At 41.3% G+C, this 18860-nt stretch overlaps 1 protein-coding gene across 1 annotated transcript in view; it reads left to right on the top strand.

Annotated features, from left to right (window-relative positions):
* The window catches only part of CDH4 (cadherin 4), a 417701-nt gene that overhangs the window by 257276 nt on the left and 141565 nt on the right, over positions 1-18860 (top strand). Inside the window, exon 4 of the mRNA XM_053993112.1 lies at positions 9131-9307. Within this exon, the coding sequence (XP_053849087.1) occupies positions 9131-9307 (177 nt within the window). The remainder of the gene's footprint in view (positions 1-9130; positions 9308-18860) is intronic.

Genomic DNA, 18860 nt, shown 5'->3' with positions numbered 1-18860 from the left:
GGCTCTGACTGTCCAGGATCTTTCCTTTAGCCCAGCAAGCTGAGACAGATTGGTAGGTGCAAGCTCAGTGTGAAGGAGGGTTTTGGTTCATCCCAGCCTCTGGAGGCCACGTCCTGGATTGTTGGATGAGGTAGTGACCCTCTGGCATGTCCAGCTGGAGGAGTGAGGAGAGGAGCCAGGGATGGGTGTCCAGCAGGGCAGGGTGGCCTGATGGCCTCAAGGAGTGGGATCTCAAACACTGTGCCCACCCAGCAAAGCATTTAAACTCAGGCTTAAATTTCATCTTGCAAATTGAGACAAATTGAATGTGTCGTCATGGTCAAATTTGAGCATTTCTTAGGTGCACTCTGGAATTGGAGAGAAAAAAGAAGAACAGTCTTTTCTCAAGAGCCTCTTGAAATAACCAAAGGATAACTTGAAAGGGCAAATTCTCACACTAGCACTGAGGATAAGTACCAGACGGAATTACTTTACTTTGTGCTAAAGTAGCAGCAGCGCCTGTGATCTTTTAAATCTCTTGTGATCTTTTTACTTGCAAACATTATGAAGAGGAGGAGTATTGTTACATTTAATTCATTATGATTATTTTAATTCATGTATCTTTTGAACCTCATGGCTTTAGAGAAATAAAATGAGATTACAATTTTTCACAGGCTTTTAAGGGGTAGACTTGCTCCCACTTCTTTCTGTGATGAAGAGCACTTGTAGTAGTCTGAGTTTTAGAAGCAAAAGAATTGTGTTTTGGAGCCATGTTTTCAATTATTTTTTAGAAATTTTATTGGGGAGGAAGAACTCAGATTGCTAGCCCAGATTTTTCATACATTTTTCCCAAGATTAGGTGCAGGATGAGAGACGTAATTCCAAGCTGCAGTAGAGGTTTTCACTGTATAGTATGTGGAAAGATCTACTGCCTTTATTCCTAATAAACAGGTAAGGAGTATGAGTATTTTGTGATTTAATAGCCCTACTCTTGAGAAGTGCTTGTACTTCTGAAGCCATTGTGTATGGCTTCTCCCAATTATGAGAGTGATATTAACTTGAAGATAGAAGTGTCTCTTCGTAAACACTAGAAGGTAGAGTACAACAGTAATTTAGATGTTTCTAAAACAATCCTACCTGAGAAACACTGTGAGATTAGATCTTACAAAGGAAGTGTGAAAAGGTCAAGTTGATGTGGGGAGCTTTGCAAGGAAACAACCTCATCAGAACTTTTCCTGTTGGGATAAGATGTTCAAGCCTTAAAATGAGGAGGAGAAGTACATCCAGAGCTGTGCTTTGGGGATGATGTCATCTTCTGTCCATTGACAGCTCTTGCAATATTCAAAGCCTGACAATGACAAGAAAGTATCACAGATGCTGGAAACCTGTGGGAGCCATAAAAGATTCCGCCAAAGGCAGACGGATTTCTAAGGTACCTGCTTTGGTACGTGATTCTTCCAGAGAATGGAAGAGGAAGATCATTTGAAACCCTGCGAGAGTGCACTGGCCAGGAGGTGCCTCTAATCATCTGTGGTACCACAGAATAAGTCTGAGCACAGCTCTGCCTCTCCTTCCCTGCTGAAACTCCCATCCCTTAGAGATCCTGTGGACATTTTGTGTCTGCTCAGTAACGAAGTGAGCGCGCTGCCCGCGCCCGTCCTGACTCTGCAGCACAAAAGCAAAGCCTATTGAAGTGCTCTGGTGACTGGCTGGATTTCAGCTTAAATTGGTGATAACTTACCCAACAGAAAGTGTGGGTGAGTTCAGGAGATTTCTGATTTCAATTAAATTATACTGGGAAATCAACATCTCCTGTCCCAGCCTGGTCAGCAGGCACCTGAAAAGCCCCGTTCTGGCCCCAGGGGCATTAGCTGCAGCCTGTGTCCATGGGGCCCTCACCAACCCTGTTAGGATTTCTGATCAAAGATATTAACATGTATTTGGGGTTTTTTAAATAACAACCTTCTGTGGTAACCACATGTGTTATGCCCAGAGCTGGTGCATCTCTTTTCTCTGGAGTCCAGACTTAACTCAGCATTTAATTACAGTAACCCACAAAGGGCCCTGCTGCACCTTTTGCAGAGAAAGGATCTTCTCCTGATGACTCACAAGCCAGTCTGTCGTGTTCTCCCTATTTAAAAATTCCCTGGTTTTACCTCGTACTGTTCTTCAGCTTTTTTCTTGCTTTGCAGCCCTGCAACACCAAGGAGCATTTTGACTCCTCAGTCACTCTGATCCCATTTTATTAGTTCTATCAGGTAAAATTTTCCAAAGTCTGCAAAGCCAGCCAGATACCTAACAACCTTAAATTTGCATTCATGCCTCATTTTCCAGCTCTCAAGGAACAGGGCATGTAGAGCTTTGACACTGTCTCCTCGAGAACGAGGGGTTTTGGCATGGCTGATGCATTTGTGTGTGTTACGTGGCTCATTCTCCTCCTCTGAGGGCAGTAACTTGGTTAGCTTTTAGTCAAACTTTTTCTTCCCTGTCAGCTGATGTGTTCTGGAAGCTCATGCACTTGCCAAATCTGACAATTTTTCTTACTAATTGACTCTAATGTGAACTGCTCTATGCAGCCCCACTGCTAGCTGATATAAACAAAAAGTAATGAATTTTTGCTTAACTAGCTGATTTAATTAAAATGTTTTATACTGTACTTGTATGGTTTCTATAAATGGAGAGGTAATTTTGTTTAATGAGTTCCTAACCAAACATAACATTCCTGATTGTACGTAGCCAGATTTGATAAAGGTCACAAACGCTGCAATTCCACTGTTTGCTTTTGGAAGTCGTGATGATCAAACAGCTTGCTTGGGTACTGGAAATATCCTGTCAGGATTGGTTCCCTCTATTCCTGTTTATACCAGAAATTATTAGTATAGTTTTGAGAGCAGAGGGGGTTCTTCTCTGTATTTGAACACTGTTCATTATCTTTAAAGTGGAAGTGTACTGCCAAAATCCCATCTCATTGTCAATTAGTGGCTTCTCTGCAAACACATTAATTTAATGCCCCTACTGAAGAGCTGTGTATGTTGGAACATCTTGCTGCTAAAACAATAGTTTTCAGAGCTCTTTGACACAGATCATTCATGAACGGCAATTTATGCCGTGATGGTAATGGGATGTGACATGCAGCTATCTTTGATTAAATTTACCACAGCTTACAACTATTAGTAAATAAAGCTAATTCAGATAGTCATCTCAGAGTTCTAGAGGGTGGATAAGGAGAAAAACAGATTATGGATTCCTTACCTAAATAATAGCAGTTCCTAAATAATAGGTGCACATAGCACAACTATAATAAATTAAAGTCTAAAATAAAAAGCCTGATCTCTTTTAAAACTACTTTTTTTCCAGTCTCCAACTTCAGCGAATTCAGCAATGACCTAAATAAAAAAGGAATCAATTACTGTAAAATAAATAAATTTGCTGTTTGTTCTGCAACCCTTTCATTCTACTGTATGAGAACACAAAATGGAATATCTTTCTATACTGAAAGATCAAAAAATGGAGAAATGGTGCATTTTGGGAAAAAAGGGTTCATTCGTCCTCCACTGCCGTCCCTGATGTCAGCAAAATGTTGTTTCCTTAGAACAGAATTCATGCAAATGTTTATTTTGCAGCGCTCTCATGTTCCCTTTGTTAAAGAACTAAGCTCTATTTTCATTGTCTTATTTTCTGTTTGGTAAATACCATTTTCTCCTGTCCTTTCTGCAGCTACCATGGAAACAAGCAAAAATGCTTCAGATTAAATATTTTTTTAATAGATTCTTTTTTTTTCCCTGGTAGAAAATGGTACCAGTTTTCAAAATGTGTATTGATATAGGAGATGAAGGGAAATATGTTTGAGCAATGGACTTAAGGTGGCTTTGTATCCCCTTATATGGAAAAAATATATTAAAAGACACGTTGCCTCAGTTAAACGCTATGAGTGACACTAGAAACAAAGCAACCCAGGTATTATTGCTTTTCTGAAAAATGTCTAGTGTGAAGTGTTAAAGATCCTACGAAAATAACAAGACTGGCATATAAATAAAACAGGTTAAATCATGAATCATTTTGATACCTGGAAAATAAAGGCCTTATTTCGTTTCCTCCAATTGCAGGTACTTTTTATTGCAAATGCAAGTATAATATATTTTAGTGCCGAAGCATTTCATTTTTCGGGTTGAGCCCTATGAAATTATTAATCTCCAACAAACGTACCCTAAGACTCACTTGTTATTTATATGCAGTGAATGGCAGCTTATTTACCCAAACATTAGAGTGATCCAAAATGTTCAGCTAAGCAGGAACACAAAATATGATATTATATTATGTAAATGGGTTTGTGATACGCTCTGCTGGATAATAACTTCCAGATGTCTCCGTAGCCAGAGGCTGACGGATATCAAAGGCAGGTTGGCTGGGAGGGGAGACAAGCCAGCTGGCGAGACTGGCTACTGCTAAGTGTAGCGGAAGGTGGAAGCTGGTGTTTCTTCACACTCACTGGTTTTATTTGTGGGCTAGTGAAAAGTCAGCGGCTCGTAGCCTTCTTGTCACGAGCAGGATAGAGCTGGAGGGGCTGCTGGCAACCCACGTGTCTTGTTCTGTCAGGGGATTATTTTTTGACCTCTTTTACGAGTAGAAGTTGGGTTTAGTGTGAGTCTCCCAATAGATGAAAGGCTGACGAGCCACAGACCAGCACTGACAGGAGATTATCGACTCACTAAATGGCTTTTCCAACTTATCCTTTATTCCCAGTGCCAGGTGCAGACAAGGAATGTCCCTGAGCTCTCAACATTGTGGTGTATATGGAGTTAGTTGAAGCACCCTGCAGCCTCACTAGTTTGGAGTAAGGTGTCCTGAAGCTGTTGAGTTTTGAAGTCTGACAGTCCCTTTGGGATTTAGCTCTGTGTCCTCTTCCCACTGCAGCAGATTGTGTTCACCACCCTTAAAGGCAATTCTAGACTGAAAAGGGACTGGAAATGACTCCTGGGAGACTCCACTGGAGCTGCTGACATGGACTCCAAGATGCCCCTATACCTCTTGTGATTCAGGCTGGGAGAGGAAAGTTCTTTTCACAGTCCTCACAGATTGTGAAAAATTAGGGTTGTGATTGAGGCTGCACCTCCTCCAACCTCGCGTTGCTTTCTGAAAGCTTGATCTGCCATCTCAGTGAAAGGTTTCTGATTGATTTCTATATGTTTTTAATTGATTTCAATTAATAGCCAAAAAAAAAAAATAAAAAAAGTGGTAAGGGGAATTGCAGGGCAGATTCTGCCACTCTGAGCTGTAGTTGATCCTCAGCTCTTCAGCTGCCTTACCAAATGCAGGGAGGATGGTCTCCAAGAGGTTCTTCCTCTGCCCTGCAACTGCTCATAACAAATATTAGAGCTGCACATTCCAGAGAAAGAAGCATCTATCAGCAGAAGATGCAAGGGCTGTGTTATGATTTGCCAGCGCTGGCAGTGTCCATGTGTGTCACAGTCATGGGCCAGAAGCCCACTGGAGGAGACATGGGGTAACTCAGAGCCAAGTGTCAATCCCAGGCTTGCAGAATTTTGGCTTTAAATAATACAGCCAGCACAGGACTGCTCAGCTTCATCAGCAAGCTCTTAAAAATTCTGCCCCAATACAATACTAAGGCACTAGATCCTACTGAATCCAAACTCTCCTAACAAGTTTACATCCCAGCATGGGCACTTCTCCTGTTGTTTCTCTTCATCCCACATTTTGTAATTACTTTTTCCCCTTGATCTTGAAGGTTTTCATCTGTTTTGGCTCAGCTGTATTTCTCTAGCTTATCAGTGTCCTAAAGTGATAGACAGGAATAATTACTGAATTATCTGATTATTTTATATCCTCCTATAATTATCTTTGTTTTACCAAAGACCATGCTCACATGTTTCATGTTTAGAGTTTGATCCTGTTGTAACGAGTTATAAATGTCACTGTGTCATTTTTGGAATGGAGAGTGAATTTCACTTTCCCCTGGGCACGTGTTTCATGGATTGCCTGGTGCTGTATGCCATCATTTTCGTGCCGTATGTAAGAGAGTCACAGAAACAATAGGAGGGAAACCACCCCAGAGCAGCAGCACTGAAGGTGCTTGACTTGATTTTGTGAAGGACTGTGGACAGTTTGTGCTCTGGTGGCACTACAAAAGGTGGAGGAATATTTTATCTTTTAGAAATGTTTCTGAGATTTCATAAAGCGTGTGGCCAGTGAGGCCATGAAAAAGGAGCAGTTGTCATCTCAGTAAATGCTGTTACTCAGCAAAACTAGAATTGGAAGCTGTATTTTAGAATTAATTGAATATGGTGTCATATTCTGCTTTTGAGTCGAACTTCAGATTCTTGCAAACTCAAAAACACTGGAGAGTTTTCTGGTGCTTACAGTTTGACAATGCTGTTATTCCAGATATGATCTGGGATGTTTCAGTCAGAGATCTGAATAGTTCTGGCATTTATACTCACCAGACTTTGTTACTGCATTTGTCTCACAGCTTTTAAGTAGCAGAAAACATGTACAACATATTTAAACAACACCAGAGAAATTAAGGTCAAGAGAATGCATTGTCAACAAATGAAGATAAAAAAGAGCTGTTGTTTAAAAAAAGAAAAAAAATTGTTGTTGCAAGATGCTTTTGAAATTCTACATATCAAATTCAGAGTCATGTTGATGATTTATTCTAATATAGGAAAACATCATCAAGAGTGACAAGCAAGCTAGTCACTGTCTAGTCACCTGCCAGCAAGTATTTCATACAGACTAAAAAGGCTGGTATTGCCTTGCTGAGCTGACACTAATTATTTCAGTATACACGGAGCTTTGGGACTCGTGTTAATTCTCAAGTCTGTCTTTAGTTCAGACTCATTCCACTGTGTAAACTCAGAAGAGCACAAATTATTTGACCATCCTTTCATAATCTGTCCCCATGCTCACTTGCCAATTATATAAACTGATCCAAATACCTGCTCTCAAAGGATTCCCATTTGGGAATCACAAGCCAATTAAAAAAATAGGGGATATCCACTATTCTGTGGCTCATGTCTCATAGTCCTGTTTCATGTTGTCATGCATTTCTGGCTGTCTTCTTTAGATAAGATTGATTTCATCAGTGTTCAGAAAAGATACCTTTCTGTCAATAAAATAATTTTTAAATGAAACCTCTTTTGGATATAGCATTGCATCCCATGGGGAGGAGGTCAGCAGTGCCTACCAGTATCCTGACTATCCCAAGAAAGTCTTCCACTGCCACACCATGATTCTGTTTTTTTGTTTATTGCCCACTTCAGTAAGCATTCGAAGAGCAACATCTAAATATTGTACGTGGTGCTCTGATTTTGTTGGAGATGTGTAAACAGCACTTAAGTGAACACAACCCACATCACAAGTGCGAGACAGGACCTGAGGAACGTGCCTCTGTGTGTGACTGAAAAGACCATATTTGTCTGTTCTGTGAAAATTCAGCTCTGGAACAGGCTTGTTTTTAAGTTTTGCAGTAAAAATAGCTACATTTTGGCACAGATGCTTCCAATCCTTGCAGCCAGCGGATGTCTGCCCTCCAGAGGTAACAGAGATCAGAGCCATGACCAAGCTGCAAGCATGGGCTCCTTGCTGCTGCTGCTCTCAATATCTCCAGCCTTTCTGGAGAAGGTCCACACCCTCTGGAGCCACACCTCAGTTTAACTTTCATTCACTGTTTAGTTTTCATATACTGTGTAGTCTGGAGGTGACTGCGTGTTTCTTTACCTCCCGATCAGGAATTGAATGTGCTAATAGGGATTTACATCAAACTAGAAGGCCCGAAGCAATGATTCCCACTGAAATCAGTGCCTACAGATAACTGCTTGGAGGGTGTTTGGGTTTTTATGTTTGGAGTAAGACAAAAAGTGAGTGTGGATTAAAATGGCAGGAGTCTCAGAAAATGCTTGGATAGCTTTTCCTGCATTGTTCTTGTGTGTTGGGGCATTGGGTTTGGGGTGAGTGGGTTTTTTGGGTTTTTTTTTGAGAAAAATAGCTGAAAATTGTAACATTCAGAGAACATTCAGTATTCCCACTGGATCTTACCTCAAATGAAAAGAATGTGACTTGCAGTCTTTGTGATTTATGAAAGTTTAAACATTTTCTGGTGGGAGTGCGGGTCACCATATGGTAACAAAAGCCCTTGCTAGTTATCTTTTCTGCAGACTTTCAGAAGTAATTGCTGGAATCCTAGAAGACCACAGAGTATTGAAGTATTGGGACTGCATAACCTCTGAAGAGCCTTCCCAAATCTACATTTCATTGATTCATCATTCTATAAAGCATAAATTTTCTAATAGTGACCCAGTCTCTCTAAGTCAAAACCATGGTCCTACCATTTCCTTTTTTATTCATAGCATTGTAGCATTTCCAGCACCAAAGTATTCAATTCAGAGAATCCATAGGTTTAAAAAAAAAAAAAATCACAAAGAAGGACTCAAAGTCACACCAAATAATGAAAATTTACTGTGCCTGAGATGTATTACACTTCCCAGGCAGCGTGGGGTGTGTATTTTGCGATTTGTGTTCAAAACCCAGCTCTCATATAAAGATCATTTGTTATGAAGCACTAAAAGTCTGATCTAATGCACCTTTGCAGCCATGGGGCTGACTCTCCCTCTGGCTGGGGTTGGGTTTGTGTGGCAGAGTACTTTTGCAGAACCACAGACTGCAGGGTTTTGTAGCCCTGCTTATGCTTAATACCAGACTATAAAGCTGGACCCATGACATGGACTGCTAAGGAATCTTCTCCTTTTTTTTTTTTTTTTTGTGTTCTGGTAGATTGTACTTATGGAACATTTTCAGCAACTTCTTTACCCCAGTTCTCTGCTGCGTCTCCTTGCAGCTGGTGTAATGAAGACAATACGTTCTGGGAGGCGTCTTGGCTTGGGAATGACAGCTCCATATATTTGTAAATGGTTTCGTTGATGAGGTGGTGTCAGGTCATAGGTTTGACTCAATGATCTGCAAAGGTCTTTTCCAGCCTAGCTGATTCTCTGTTTCTGTGAAAACAAAGTGGCAGCAGAGCTGCCAGTTAAACACGTTGTGTCTTTGTTCCATGTGGCTGTTTATGCCACTGTTGGACAGGTCCTAAGAAGTGAGGCAGAAGCTAACTGGTTGTGCTTTCTTGTTCCCAAAACAGCCCAAAGGAAGGAAGGCACTGCCTGGAGAGCTGGTGCAGCAGCAGAGTGACACCCTGCTGCCGTGGCGGCAGCACCAGAGTGCCAACGGGCTGCGGCGGCAGAAGCGGGACTGGGTCATCCCACCCATCAACGTGCCAGAGAACTCCAGAGGGCCCTTCCCGCAGCAGCTGGTCCGGGTGAGTTAAAGTACAAACTAGACACAACAGTGCTAATAATAATGGTGATCTTGTAATGGCTCTGGTGAAGCAGTAGGTGTGGGAAGCCTGGCTCAAAGCACAGGCTCTCTGCTCTCCCTCCCTCCTGCAGGAATGGTTGCCTTTTCCATGCTGCTCCAAAGCTCCTCGCCCCAGTTTCCCTCCCCAGCTGACGGCAGCCTAATCGCCTCCTTCCAGCCAGTCCCTCCTGAGACACTGGCACTGCTGCCAGGATGGCACTTTGCCCGCGCTCTCATCCAAAAAAGCGGCTGCAGGTGTAAAAGCTGGGCTGGGTGGCACCCAGCAATGAGGGTGCTGCATCCTTTCCTTCCCTTCCCGTCCCTTCCTCCCGCGCCCATCCCGCTACAGATGCGCGGTGGCCCGGGGGAGGTTGGCTGCCTGCCGCCGCTGCAGATGGATCCGGCAGCCTCCCCTGTGTTGCTACTTTCTTTCTTCACAAGGATAATCTCTGAGATCAAGTTTACCCATGTGGTTTTCTGTGATGATTATGGGATGACAGGAAAAGAAAAGGAAGGGAGAAGGAGTGTTTTACAGAGACATTTGGTTGATTTATTGGTTGCTGTTGATAAGTGTTAGTGAAATACAAACACATGTTGCTATTCCTCTTGTGGGTGCTGGTTTCGGTTTTTTGGAGCAGTCAAATGATTAGCTGTAAAAAAGAAAAAAAATAAGTAAAACTCCTTGGCAGATATTTGAAGCTAGCTCTTCCCTTGGAAGAAAATGGCAACAATATAAAGTTTCAGAAGTTATTTCAAGTAGCAGTGGTGTGTCATTGGCATCTCTTCTCAGGAAGTTCATTTAGTCCTTTTGAAGAAGTGCCTGGATTCACATGAGTTGCATCATCACCTGTTTCTGTGTCAGGGAAGATGGGTCATGTTCCCAATTCAGCCAGGGATTGTTTAAGCTTGGATTGTTGGTGTCATTTCTCTGTGCAGTTAGGGAGTACAATAAGGACTGAGAAGTACCAGGTGGCAAATAAAACCAGGGAGGGAATCCAGAGAGTCTCTGTGGTCAGCAGTGCGGGGTATGGAATGACCCATTAATGTGTTGTCCTACTAAGCTGAAGAAATGTCTGAAGAGGAGAATAACCTGATGTGTCAAAACTGCCTTTCTAAATCAATAATTTAGATTAAATCTTGAATTCCTGTGAAAAATAAAGGGTAGTATTGCAAAATGAACTTGTGTTCTCTTCCATTCCCTACTGATTTCTTTTGAGTTTTGACTAGACAGCAAGAGGACAACTTGGCACCAGCTTACCATGGCAAATTTGCTGATTTATAAGGACTGAAATCTCTGTGGCACTTTTTACCCTACAGTCTGGAGATGAAACAGAAGGACTAGACTATGCAAAATTCTAATATTAATGGAAATGACAAATAATAAATTTTCTATAGGTACTGAAGAATTTATATTCATCACTTAGACTACTGGTAACCTTGGAAAGATAACCTGGCTTATGGAAATACAGAACTCCCAGATTTTCAGCAATATATTCCATTGCAGTTTTCAAATACAGATGCTAGAGGAAACACTGAAAATGAAGTAAAAATGGGGTGGGAAAAAAAAAAAAAAAACAAATTGGCTTACAAAGGGCTGTTTTCCTCTTCACCTGACATACAGAAAGCATCAGAGTGACAGGGAAGATCATACAAAGAGTGCAACTTGATTAAGCGTGAGACCCCTGATGTTTCAGGCTTGGGTTGAGCTTCTGCTCCTCTGCAGCATCTGGCCCTTTTGCCAGCGCCTGAATGTGGAGCTTGGGTGATTCCTATCAGGAGTTACAGCTCCCTCCGTTAGACTTTGCTCTTTAATTATCCAGAATAGGACAAATCAACATCCTCAAAGACCAGCACTATCTGATTATTTCCATCCACATAATCTTCAGATTGCCCTGGAGCATTTTGCTGTCTCCTAGATCTAGGTAAGAGTTTTGATCTGATTTCCCATGCTTTTGCTCGCTGGGCACTGAATATTTTTGTGTCCATCTGCTCACAAACTGGAACCAGAAGTGCACATGTGAAGTTGCAGCTCAGCTCTCATTTGTACAGAAGCAGGTCTGTCATTGTTTTCTCTGCTATTTCATATAAAACATTCAAACCTACTGCTGGTTCTTGGACGCTGAACTTTTTTTGGTCCAGAAAGACCAGCCTGAGCTTATATTTTGTAGGTATAACTAATGGAAACCAGTCCCTCCATAGTGCTTTCTTTGGTTCTGGCTTCCTCCAAGGACAGGAAGGGATGACATGAAAAATCTCATCACTAAGAAACCAAAAAGCCCTACCAGAAGTACATTTTCATAGAACCACTTGCTGTTTGCGTTTTTATAGGTCAGACTAATTTGAAATGCATAGGCAAATCTTTCAGGTTCCCTCCTACTCCTGCTTCCTATTGTGAAGGTAAAAATTCCATTTTATGAAAGTTGATTAGTTACTTGTCAGTATTTTTAGCAAGGCTGTGCCTGAATGAAGTTTAAATCATAGCAAAGGTGAATGCAGCTTGATGGGAGCCACATACCTCGAGAGGCAGCCCTGTCTGGTTCATCTGGGATCAACTGTAATTCTCTGCTCATTAAACCATTTCATTCTGATAAAATACATTAAATGAAAAAGTTTTTAGAGAAAAAAAGAAAAAAGGAACATTATCCCTGCCAAAAAAACCCTTCTGTTAATTACAGGGTTTTTTCTTTCTGAGGAACATCCGTGTCTGTTCATATACATCAACCACACTAACTAGGAAATGTGTTTCAGAAAAATAATAGCTGAAAAAATAATAATAGGAATTTCTAATTAATTTTGGCTGCTGAAAAGATTTACTTACTCTTTGAAGAGTTTAAATTAACATCTGACATTTATAAGCTAAAAAAAAAATTGTTAGTATATAAAAATGTTTTGTAAATTCTGCTTTTGTCTTTGAGCTGAGAAAACAGTTATCAAAATGTATTGATATATGCTTATTTATTTTGGAAGCATTTATGAAAATCTTGAGTTTAATTTCCTTCTGCTTCACTTCCACCTTTGTACTAGGAATAATATTGTACATGCTGTGAAATATTTCACTGTTGTGAGGCTAATTTCATTACTAATTGTCAGGTACTCTTATTATTATAACTGAAGTCCATAAAAATGCCTATTAAAAATACAAAAACAATATGAATCCCCCTCCTTCTCCAAGCAAATGACTCATGCAGGCACACTGATCAGCTAAGATAATATATTAAATAGTTGCACCCTTGCTGAGCTCTGTCTATTTTCTCACTGACTCATCCTTTTTAGCTACATGCGTAGCTAATTCTTAATTATCTATTATCTAATTATCTATTAGCTTATCTTGTATTTCATCCTCTTTTGAACTTCAAAAAGAATCTCAGTTTTGGATCCAAAAGCCAGTCTCCAGCTGCTTCTAATGGGAATCTTGACTCAGTTTTCAAGGCAAATCTTGGTCCATCTCAATGGACTACATGAAAATAATTAATTTTAAAATAAACAAGTCTTATGCAGAATTGGCCTTTGGTCGTTTTTGACATGTTCAGATAATGGGTTCCTCTGTCAACCACTGCAACTGTGTTCTCCTTTGTGAGGGCTCCAGACTTTCAGCTCATCTCCAGGACCAGAGCCTCCCATCTTGCACTTCATAGACCCTAATTTTTCCAGCCTGCCTTTATTAAACATAAAACTGAAAAATATATTATTTTTCTGTTAGATCTCTTATTATAAACAACTTGTTCATTCTCATTATACCAGCATGAAAATCCCCTGAGGATGGCCAAGACAGGATCTTGGTGCTCTCACAAACTGCCTTGATTGCATGCTACAGGCACAGCATGTGCTCCCGTATCCGAGCGCTGGTGATCTCAGCCACAAGAATACTAGAAATAACCTGATGTGTGTAACAGGGAGTAAGAGGGAAGGATGCATTTTATGTAAATTTAATCAGAAAGTCCTGAAGTGGCTCGGAAAGTTGGCAGAATATAATATACCTGAAGACTCTTGTGTTGTTGCTTAGCAGAGGTGTTGTTGTCGGGTCGGCTTTCCAGCAGCATGGGGCATGTCAAGGGAGCAGAGAGCTCCTCTTGACACACTGCAAAACCCTGTGGTGGACTCACGGGTGGGCTTAGCACATCTTAAGCTATCCTGTGACATTGAATATTTAATATGAAAAACGTTGATAGCACACTCTCCAGCTCAACAGCATGTTTGTGAGCTATGGCCCACCGTGGCACAGGAAATGGGTGAGACAGCTCTCCCAAAGTCTGAAATCCTGGTGCTGGAGACACACAAGGCACCCTGAGCTGTGAAATCCCTGCCAGCTTGGACCATCAGCCCTCAGTGCTGCCACCTCCTTTGCTCCTCATGGCTGTTTCAGCGTGTGCCTTTGCACTGTTTTAAATAGTTTTATTGTAGGAAATCCCTCTTGCCTCCTCTATCACAGCATTGCTCACTGCTGTGAAATTGGCAGTGCAGAATCCATTAGCTCCCAGCTGCAAGACAGATGGCATCTGTCTGTGGTGAGAGAAGGTTTGTTGAGAAAAGGCCTTGCAAATGCTTCCCAAAGGACATCAGACCTTACTTTTCCTGAGAGAGATGCAGACAGCATTGATTACAAATAGACCTAGATCTTCCTTGTTCTCCACAGGAACAGGTGTTTCTTTTGCCTTATCAGCCACACACACACTCAAAGAAAAAACATGGCTAGTTCTGGCTCTCAGTGCACCTCACCTTTGTGGCGCCCTGTGAGCATCATCAGCTGAAACTCAGAAATGAGGGGATTTGGTCTTTATTGTAACACTCAGAACAGGATAAGGAGCAAGCCCAGAGAGTGGACAGGAAATGGGACGTTGTGCAGGTTGTGGTGCTCGGGAGAGGCACAGCCTTTCTGTGAAAGCTGGTTCAAGGATGTAGATTGAGACAACTCTTGGCTCTACTGCAGTTTCACATCACAAAGCAACCTGGCACCAAAGAGGGAAAGGTGAGCAGGAAAATGGTTCATTAAATATTCATTTTGTCATGGTCTTGGGTCTCGTATTGATTTCTGGTACACTCCTCTCTGTGTGTGTGTTACCAAACCAGGACTCACATATGACTCACAGAATGAATGGACAAAGTGAAATAATGACACAGTGCTACTTTCTTGATGTGTCCATTTGAAATTCCTTTAAAACCTACAGTCTGAAGCAAGTTCCTGAACATATTCCATGCTCAAAGGACATCCCTTTGTTTGCATTCTCCCTGATGATGCCATTCTCCATTTCCAGCATTCACCAAAAGAGAAGGGCAGATCCTGATGTAAATCACACATCTCTGCCAGAGCTGTTGGGGCTACCCCAGTGTGTGCCATTTGGGAATCTGGGTCGAAGGAAGCAGATGCCCAGTGCTTTGTGGGCTTTCCATGCACACGCACATCCAGCATTATGGATTGAAAAGTGCAGCTACAGCATAAATGCTCCATTTAAAATTCTCTTACAACAGCATTCAAGCCTATACTGTAATTATACATATTGTATTTCCTTGTATTCAGACCCATAGGGAATTTATATTGTCCTTGCTAAAGCCAGAGGGACTGAAGGAAAGCAGTCATTTAATGATTCAGCTGTCTTGGGCTCTATGATTTAATCAATCATATGAAAGAAATTTTTAGATTCTTTGTGTTTAGAGTTCTCTTGTCTGAGCAGAAAATGTTCCCTTTTTGAATTGCTTTAATAGCTGTATTTATGCAGCTGAAAGTTCCTTAAGAAATGAAAGTAAAATCAAATTGCTGAGAATGCCTAGATAATTTATCGGAGAATATTCAATTAGAATATATTAATATTTTAGATTTCCATCATTAATTTAATATTCAGAGATTTAATTTAGTCATTGAATTGCTGTAGTGCCATGCGTGGGTAGATTGTTAGGCTGAGTGCTTAAAACACCTGCCACAAATGGGTGAATCTCACTTTGATTCCCAAGAGCACAAATGCCTTTCTACTGACATAAGTCTTGCAGCAAAAACTCAGACACTAAATCTTGCCTGTGCTCTGCATTTTTCCATAATTGCAGAAAGGAATAATACAATCTTCTAGCAGAAATAAATGCAAGAGCCTGATTTATTTATGCATTCAAATCCAGACTGAGGGGGAATTTGGTGCTCTGTGGTTCTGAGTTTGTCGATGTATTACTGGAAAATTTCATTTTGCCAGACTGGCCTTGTCACTTGCTCAAGGAGAACCGTCGTAAGTGAGGTTGGGATTTAAAGGTGATTGACACTTTGCAGACAGATATCAAGGACTCCTGTTGCCCACTTCAGCTAAAAAAGCTGCCCTTGAGTTTTTGCCATTTTCCAGGATACTTTGGGAATAGTAACATGAATGGAAAAATGTCCCACTAAATCATAAAAAACCCACTAAATCATAAAATGCCATTTGATTTGGAAGATTGATAAATCTTTGAATGTAGCATCCCAGTTGCATGAAGGAAATGGAACCATTTTTAATTTCTCACACAACATAAAAACTGAGATTCTCAGAAGCCACTGGAAGCAGTGAGACTGCTCCCACTGATTGGGAAGTATCAGCATGACATTTCAGAAGTCTCAAAAATCATTGATAATATTTATTATTAACTTCAAGTCATTAATTTAGGGTACAGCAAGTCAGACTGGGAGGAGGCTGGGATAACAGACCTGTGGTCTGACCTTGTGGTTGATGTTTCAAACTGTTTTGCAGTCACTCAGCATCCCCTGAGGCAGTGGGCTGGGATATACTAGCAGGGGTTTGTGACCCTACTACCAATGACTGCTGGTTAAATACAGATTGTAAGTGAGAGACATAGAATGATAGAATTGTTTAGGTTGGGAAGGACCTTTAAGATCCTCAAGTCCAGCTGTGATCCATACAGCCTTTGCATTTTTCCATGCAGGATCTGACTTTTTCAGCCTGCCTGCGTCACTGAGGATGGTTTTTCACAGATAAGAAGCCAAGGCAGGGAGCTGAGTGGCTTTGTTTGAGACCACAGAGCTGTTGCCATGGCCATGGGCAGCACTCTCTGGTTATCAGCATTGGGGCCTGTCCTTGGGTTGTTTGAAGAATGTCATCATGGACTCAGATTTTAATGGAGTGGTCAGAAATCTTCTGCTGATGGTTATAGTCAGTCACATTATTCCATGTCTGAATCCACCTGTGCATCAGGTCTGTTATACAGTTCTGTTTTCATAACCATGCAAAGGTGCTCCTCTGCTCTCTGCTGGCTCTCCACCAATTCCTCCACCACCACCACCCCCATCCAGCCCACACCTTTTAGCTCCAGCTTCACATCGGGAGCAAGAGATTCAGGAAGCACAGAAGGATAACTACCCCTTGAATTGTCATCCCAGGCATACTGCAAAAGAGTTCATCAGTCACTCCAAAGAGTATTTAGCTATAATACCCCATTGCACATATTGCAACATATCATTACCTCCCATCCTCTCCAGAAAGTGAGATAACTCTAATAGCCACTCAGGCTGGCTGTCATTACGTGTACAGGCAAAGGCAGGAAGGCATAGTCAGAGCTAATGCACACAGCTCATGAAAGCTATTGAAAATCTGTGAAGACAGTGTACACAAAAACAGTGGGTTAATTTGCTTAGAAAAGAGCTTTGGTTTTGCTCCTGCTTTTTCCAGAGTAAAACAGTAATAATGAAAAAAGCTGAGACAGAACAAACAAAGAACTCACAATCTGCCTCTTTGCTGCAGGAGTTCATTCTTTAACACTCATCACCTACATTGGGTGAGTGTGGGACTTGGCTTCTTTGATGAGTTTAAATGGAGTCCCAAAGACAGAGTGGTGCTGTGTGAGTGTGAGTTTGGATTTGCAGAATGATGGTGCAGATATAACCTTGACAGCTAGGCTGTTGCTGAAATTCACTGTAGCAGGCTGGGATGAGATAGGAAAAAAAAAATCTACAGTTTTTATTTCCTTACTAGTGCATATGTTCTTGATAGTCTGCACCAGTGAAGACTTAAATACAGCACCCTGGAATTTCAGATGTCAGCTTTTAAGACTTCAGAGAATTTACTCTTGGGCTAATTTTAAGCTCTCACTGCTGTGGTTAATTGGGTTTTTTTTTTTTATAACAGCTGAGATTTTCAGTGATAAAGGTGTCATCATCCAAATCCTTTCTTAGCTGTCTCTAATGCAGGCTGATGAAACCTATGGCTACATGATGGGGCAGCAAAGAGTGGATATGCAATAGTTTACCAGTTTCATTAAAGCCCCCATTTCTTTGCAGTTTTTCCTTTCCCATAATTCTTACCATATTTTTTATAATTACCATATTCATAATAACATTCATATTTATTGCTAATTTCCTTAATTTAAAGGACATTTTTCCTCCTATCCGAACAGTTAGACAACTTAAAAAGCAAACAAACAAAACCTTGGATTCTATTAAGGGAAACATTTTGCCCAAGGCAATTTGGTATCTGCAGATGGTGGTACTGAACATTTTGGCCCTTGTTCAGCAGAGATTTTAAGAATGTGCCTAAACTTGAGCCTTCAAGTAACTCCAGTGGCTCTTCAGAATGTATTTGTTGACTGGAAACTAAGGACATGAATAATGCTTTACTGGATTAATGTACCCAGCATTGTGCAGTACTAACCTCTTTGGCCATGTTTATAGTTTTTATTAGATTCCCAATTTTAATTACACTTCTCTAAGTGTACTGGTGTGTACAGGGAGCACACTCTCAGACGTACATGCACATCAGCCTTTGCATATGTCCTTTTTTTTCCCTAACAGACACCAGAACCTGCCTTGAAAAGCCACCCAGTAGACCTTGGTTGCATTTTTTTGGCACTGGGTAAAGAGAGCTGAATTTTTTCCCCTCCATGAACCAACTCATGCATCCCCTAAGAGCCCCCACAGCTGCTGAACCTGCCACGTACTCATCCTTGCCATAACAAACCACTTGGCCCTGCCCTCCCCTTGCAAAATTTTACCTGAGGAATTCCCCTTTAGGAATCAGGTTTTGGAAACCAGGACTAATCCTCCATGACTCAAGCTGTAAACTCCTAAACCTAGAAGTTTCTCATGGAAATATTAACAGACCCCTAAATGCCATAGTGCTGGTGGCATTGCTGGAGCATTCGCCTTCCTGACTCCTCCTTCCACTCGTGATCTCTGCTCATTTTAATCAAAACATCATGACCTGAGGTGGGTTTTGTATCTGTGCTTGGGTTTTTAGCCCTTTTGGGCTGTTTTTCAGTTGACTTATTTGTTTGATTTGTGCTTCGAGGCTTTGTGAGCTGTAACATTTATTTAAGCAAAGAACCTCATTTTCTTGCTGTTAAAAGAAGGACAGCTTAAGGAAGAAGAAAAGCTATGTGGGCTTGTTGTTTCTGTCTGAGAAATAAAAGGCATGCATTGTGTTGTGAAAAGATTGGACATGGAGCCATGGTTTGAATCTTTAGGGGAACTTGTAGTGCATTTGCCCCTCTGCTAGTTAAACTCCTCCGTGCAAAAGGCAGAGCTGCAGTGTCCCCATTAGTGCAGGACTATG

This window comes from Vidua macroura, chromosome 17, assembly GCF_024509145.1.
Source record: "Vidua macroura isolate BioBank_ID:100142 chromosome 17, ASM2450914v1, whole genome shotgun sequence".
NCBI lineage: Eukaryota > Metazoa > Chordata > Aves > Passeriformes > Viduidae > Vidua > Vidua macroura.
This window is presented reverse-complemented; position numbering and strand designations above follow the sequence as displayed.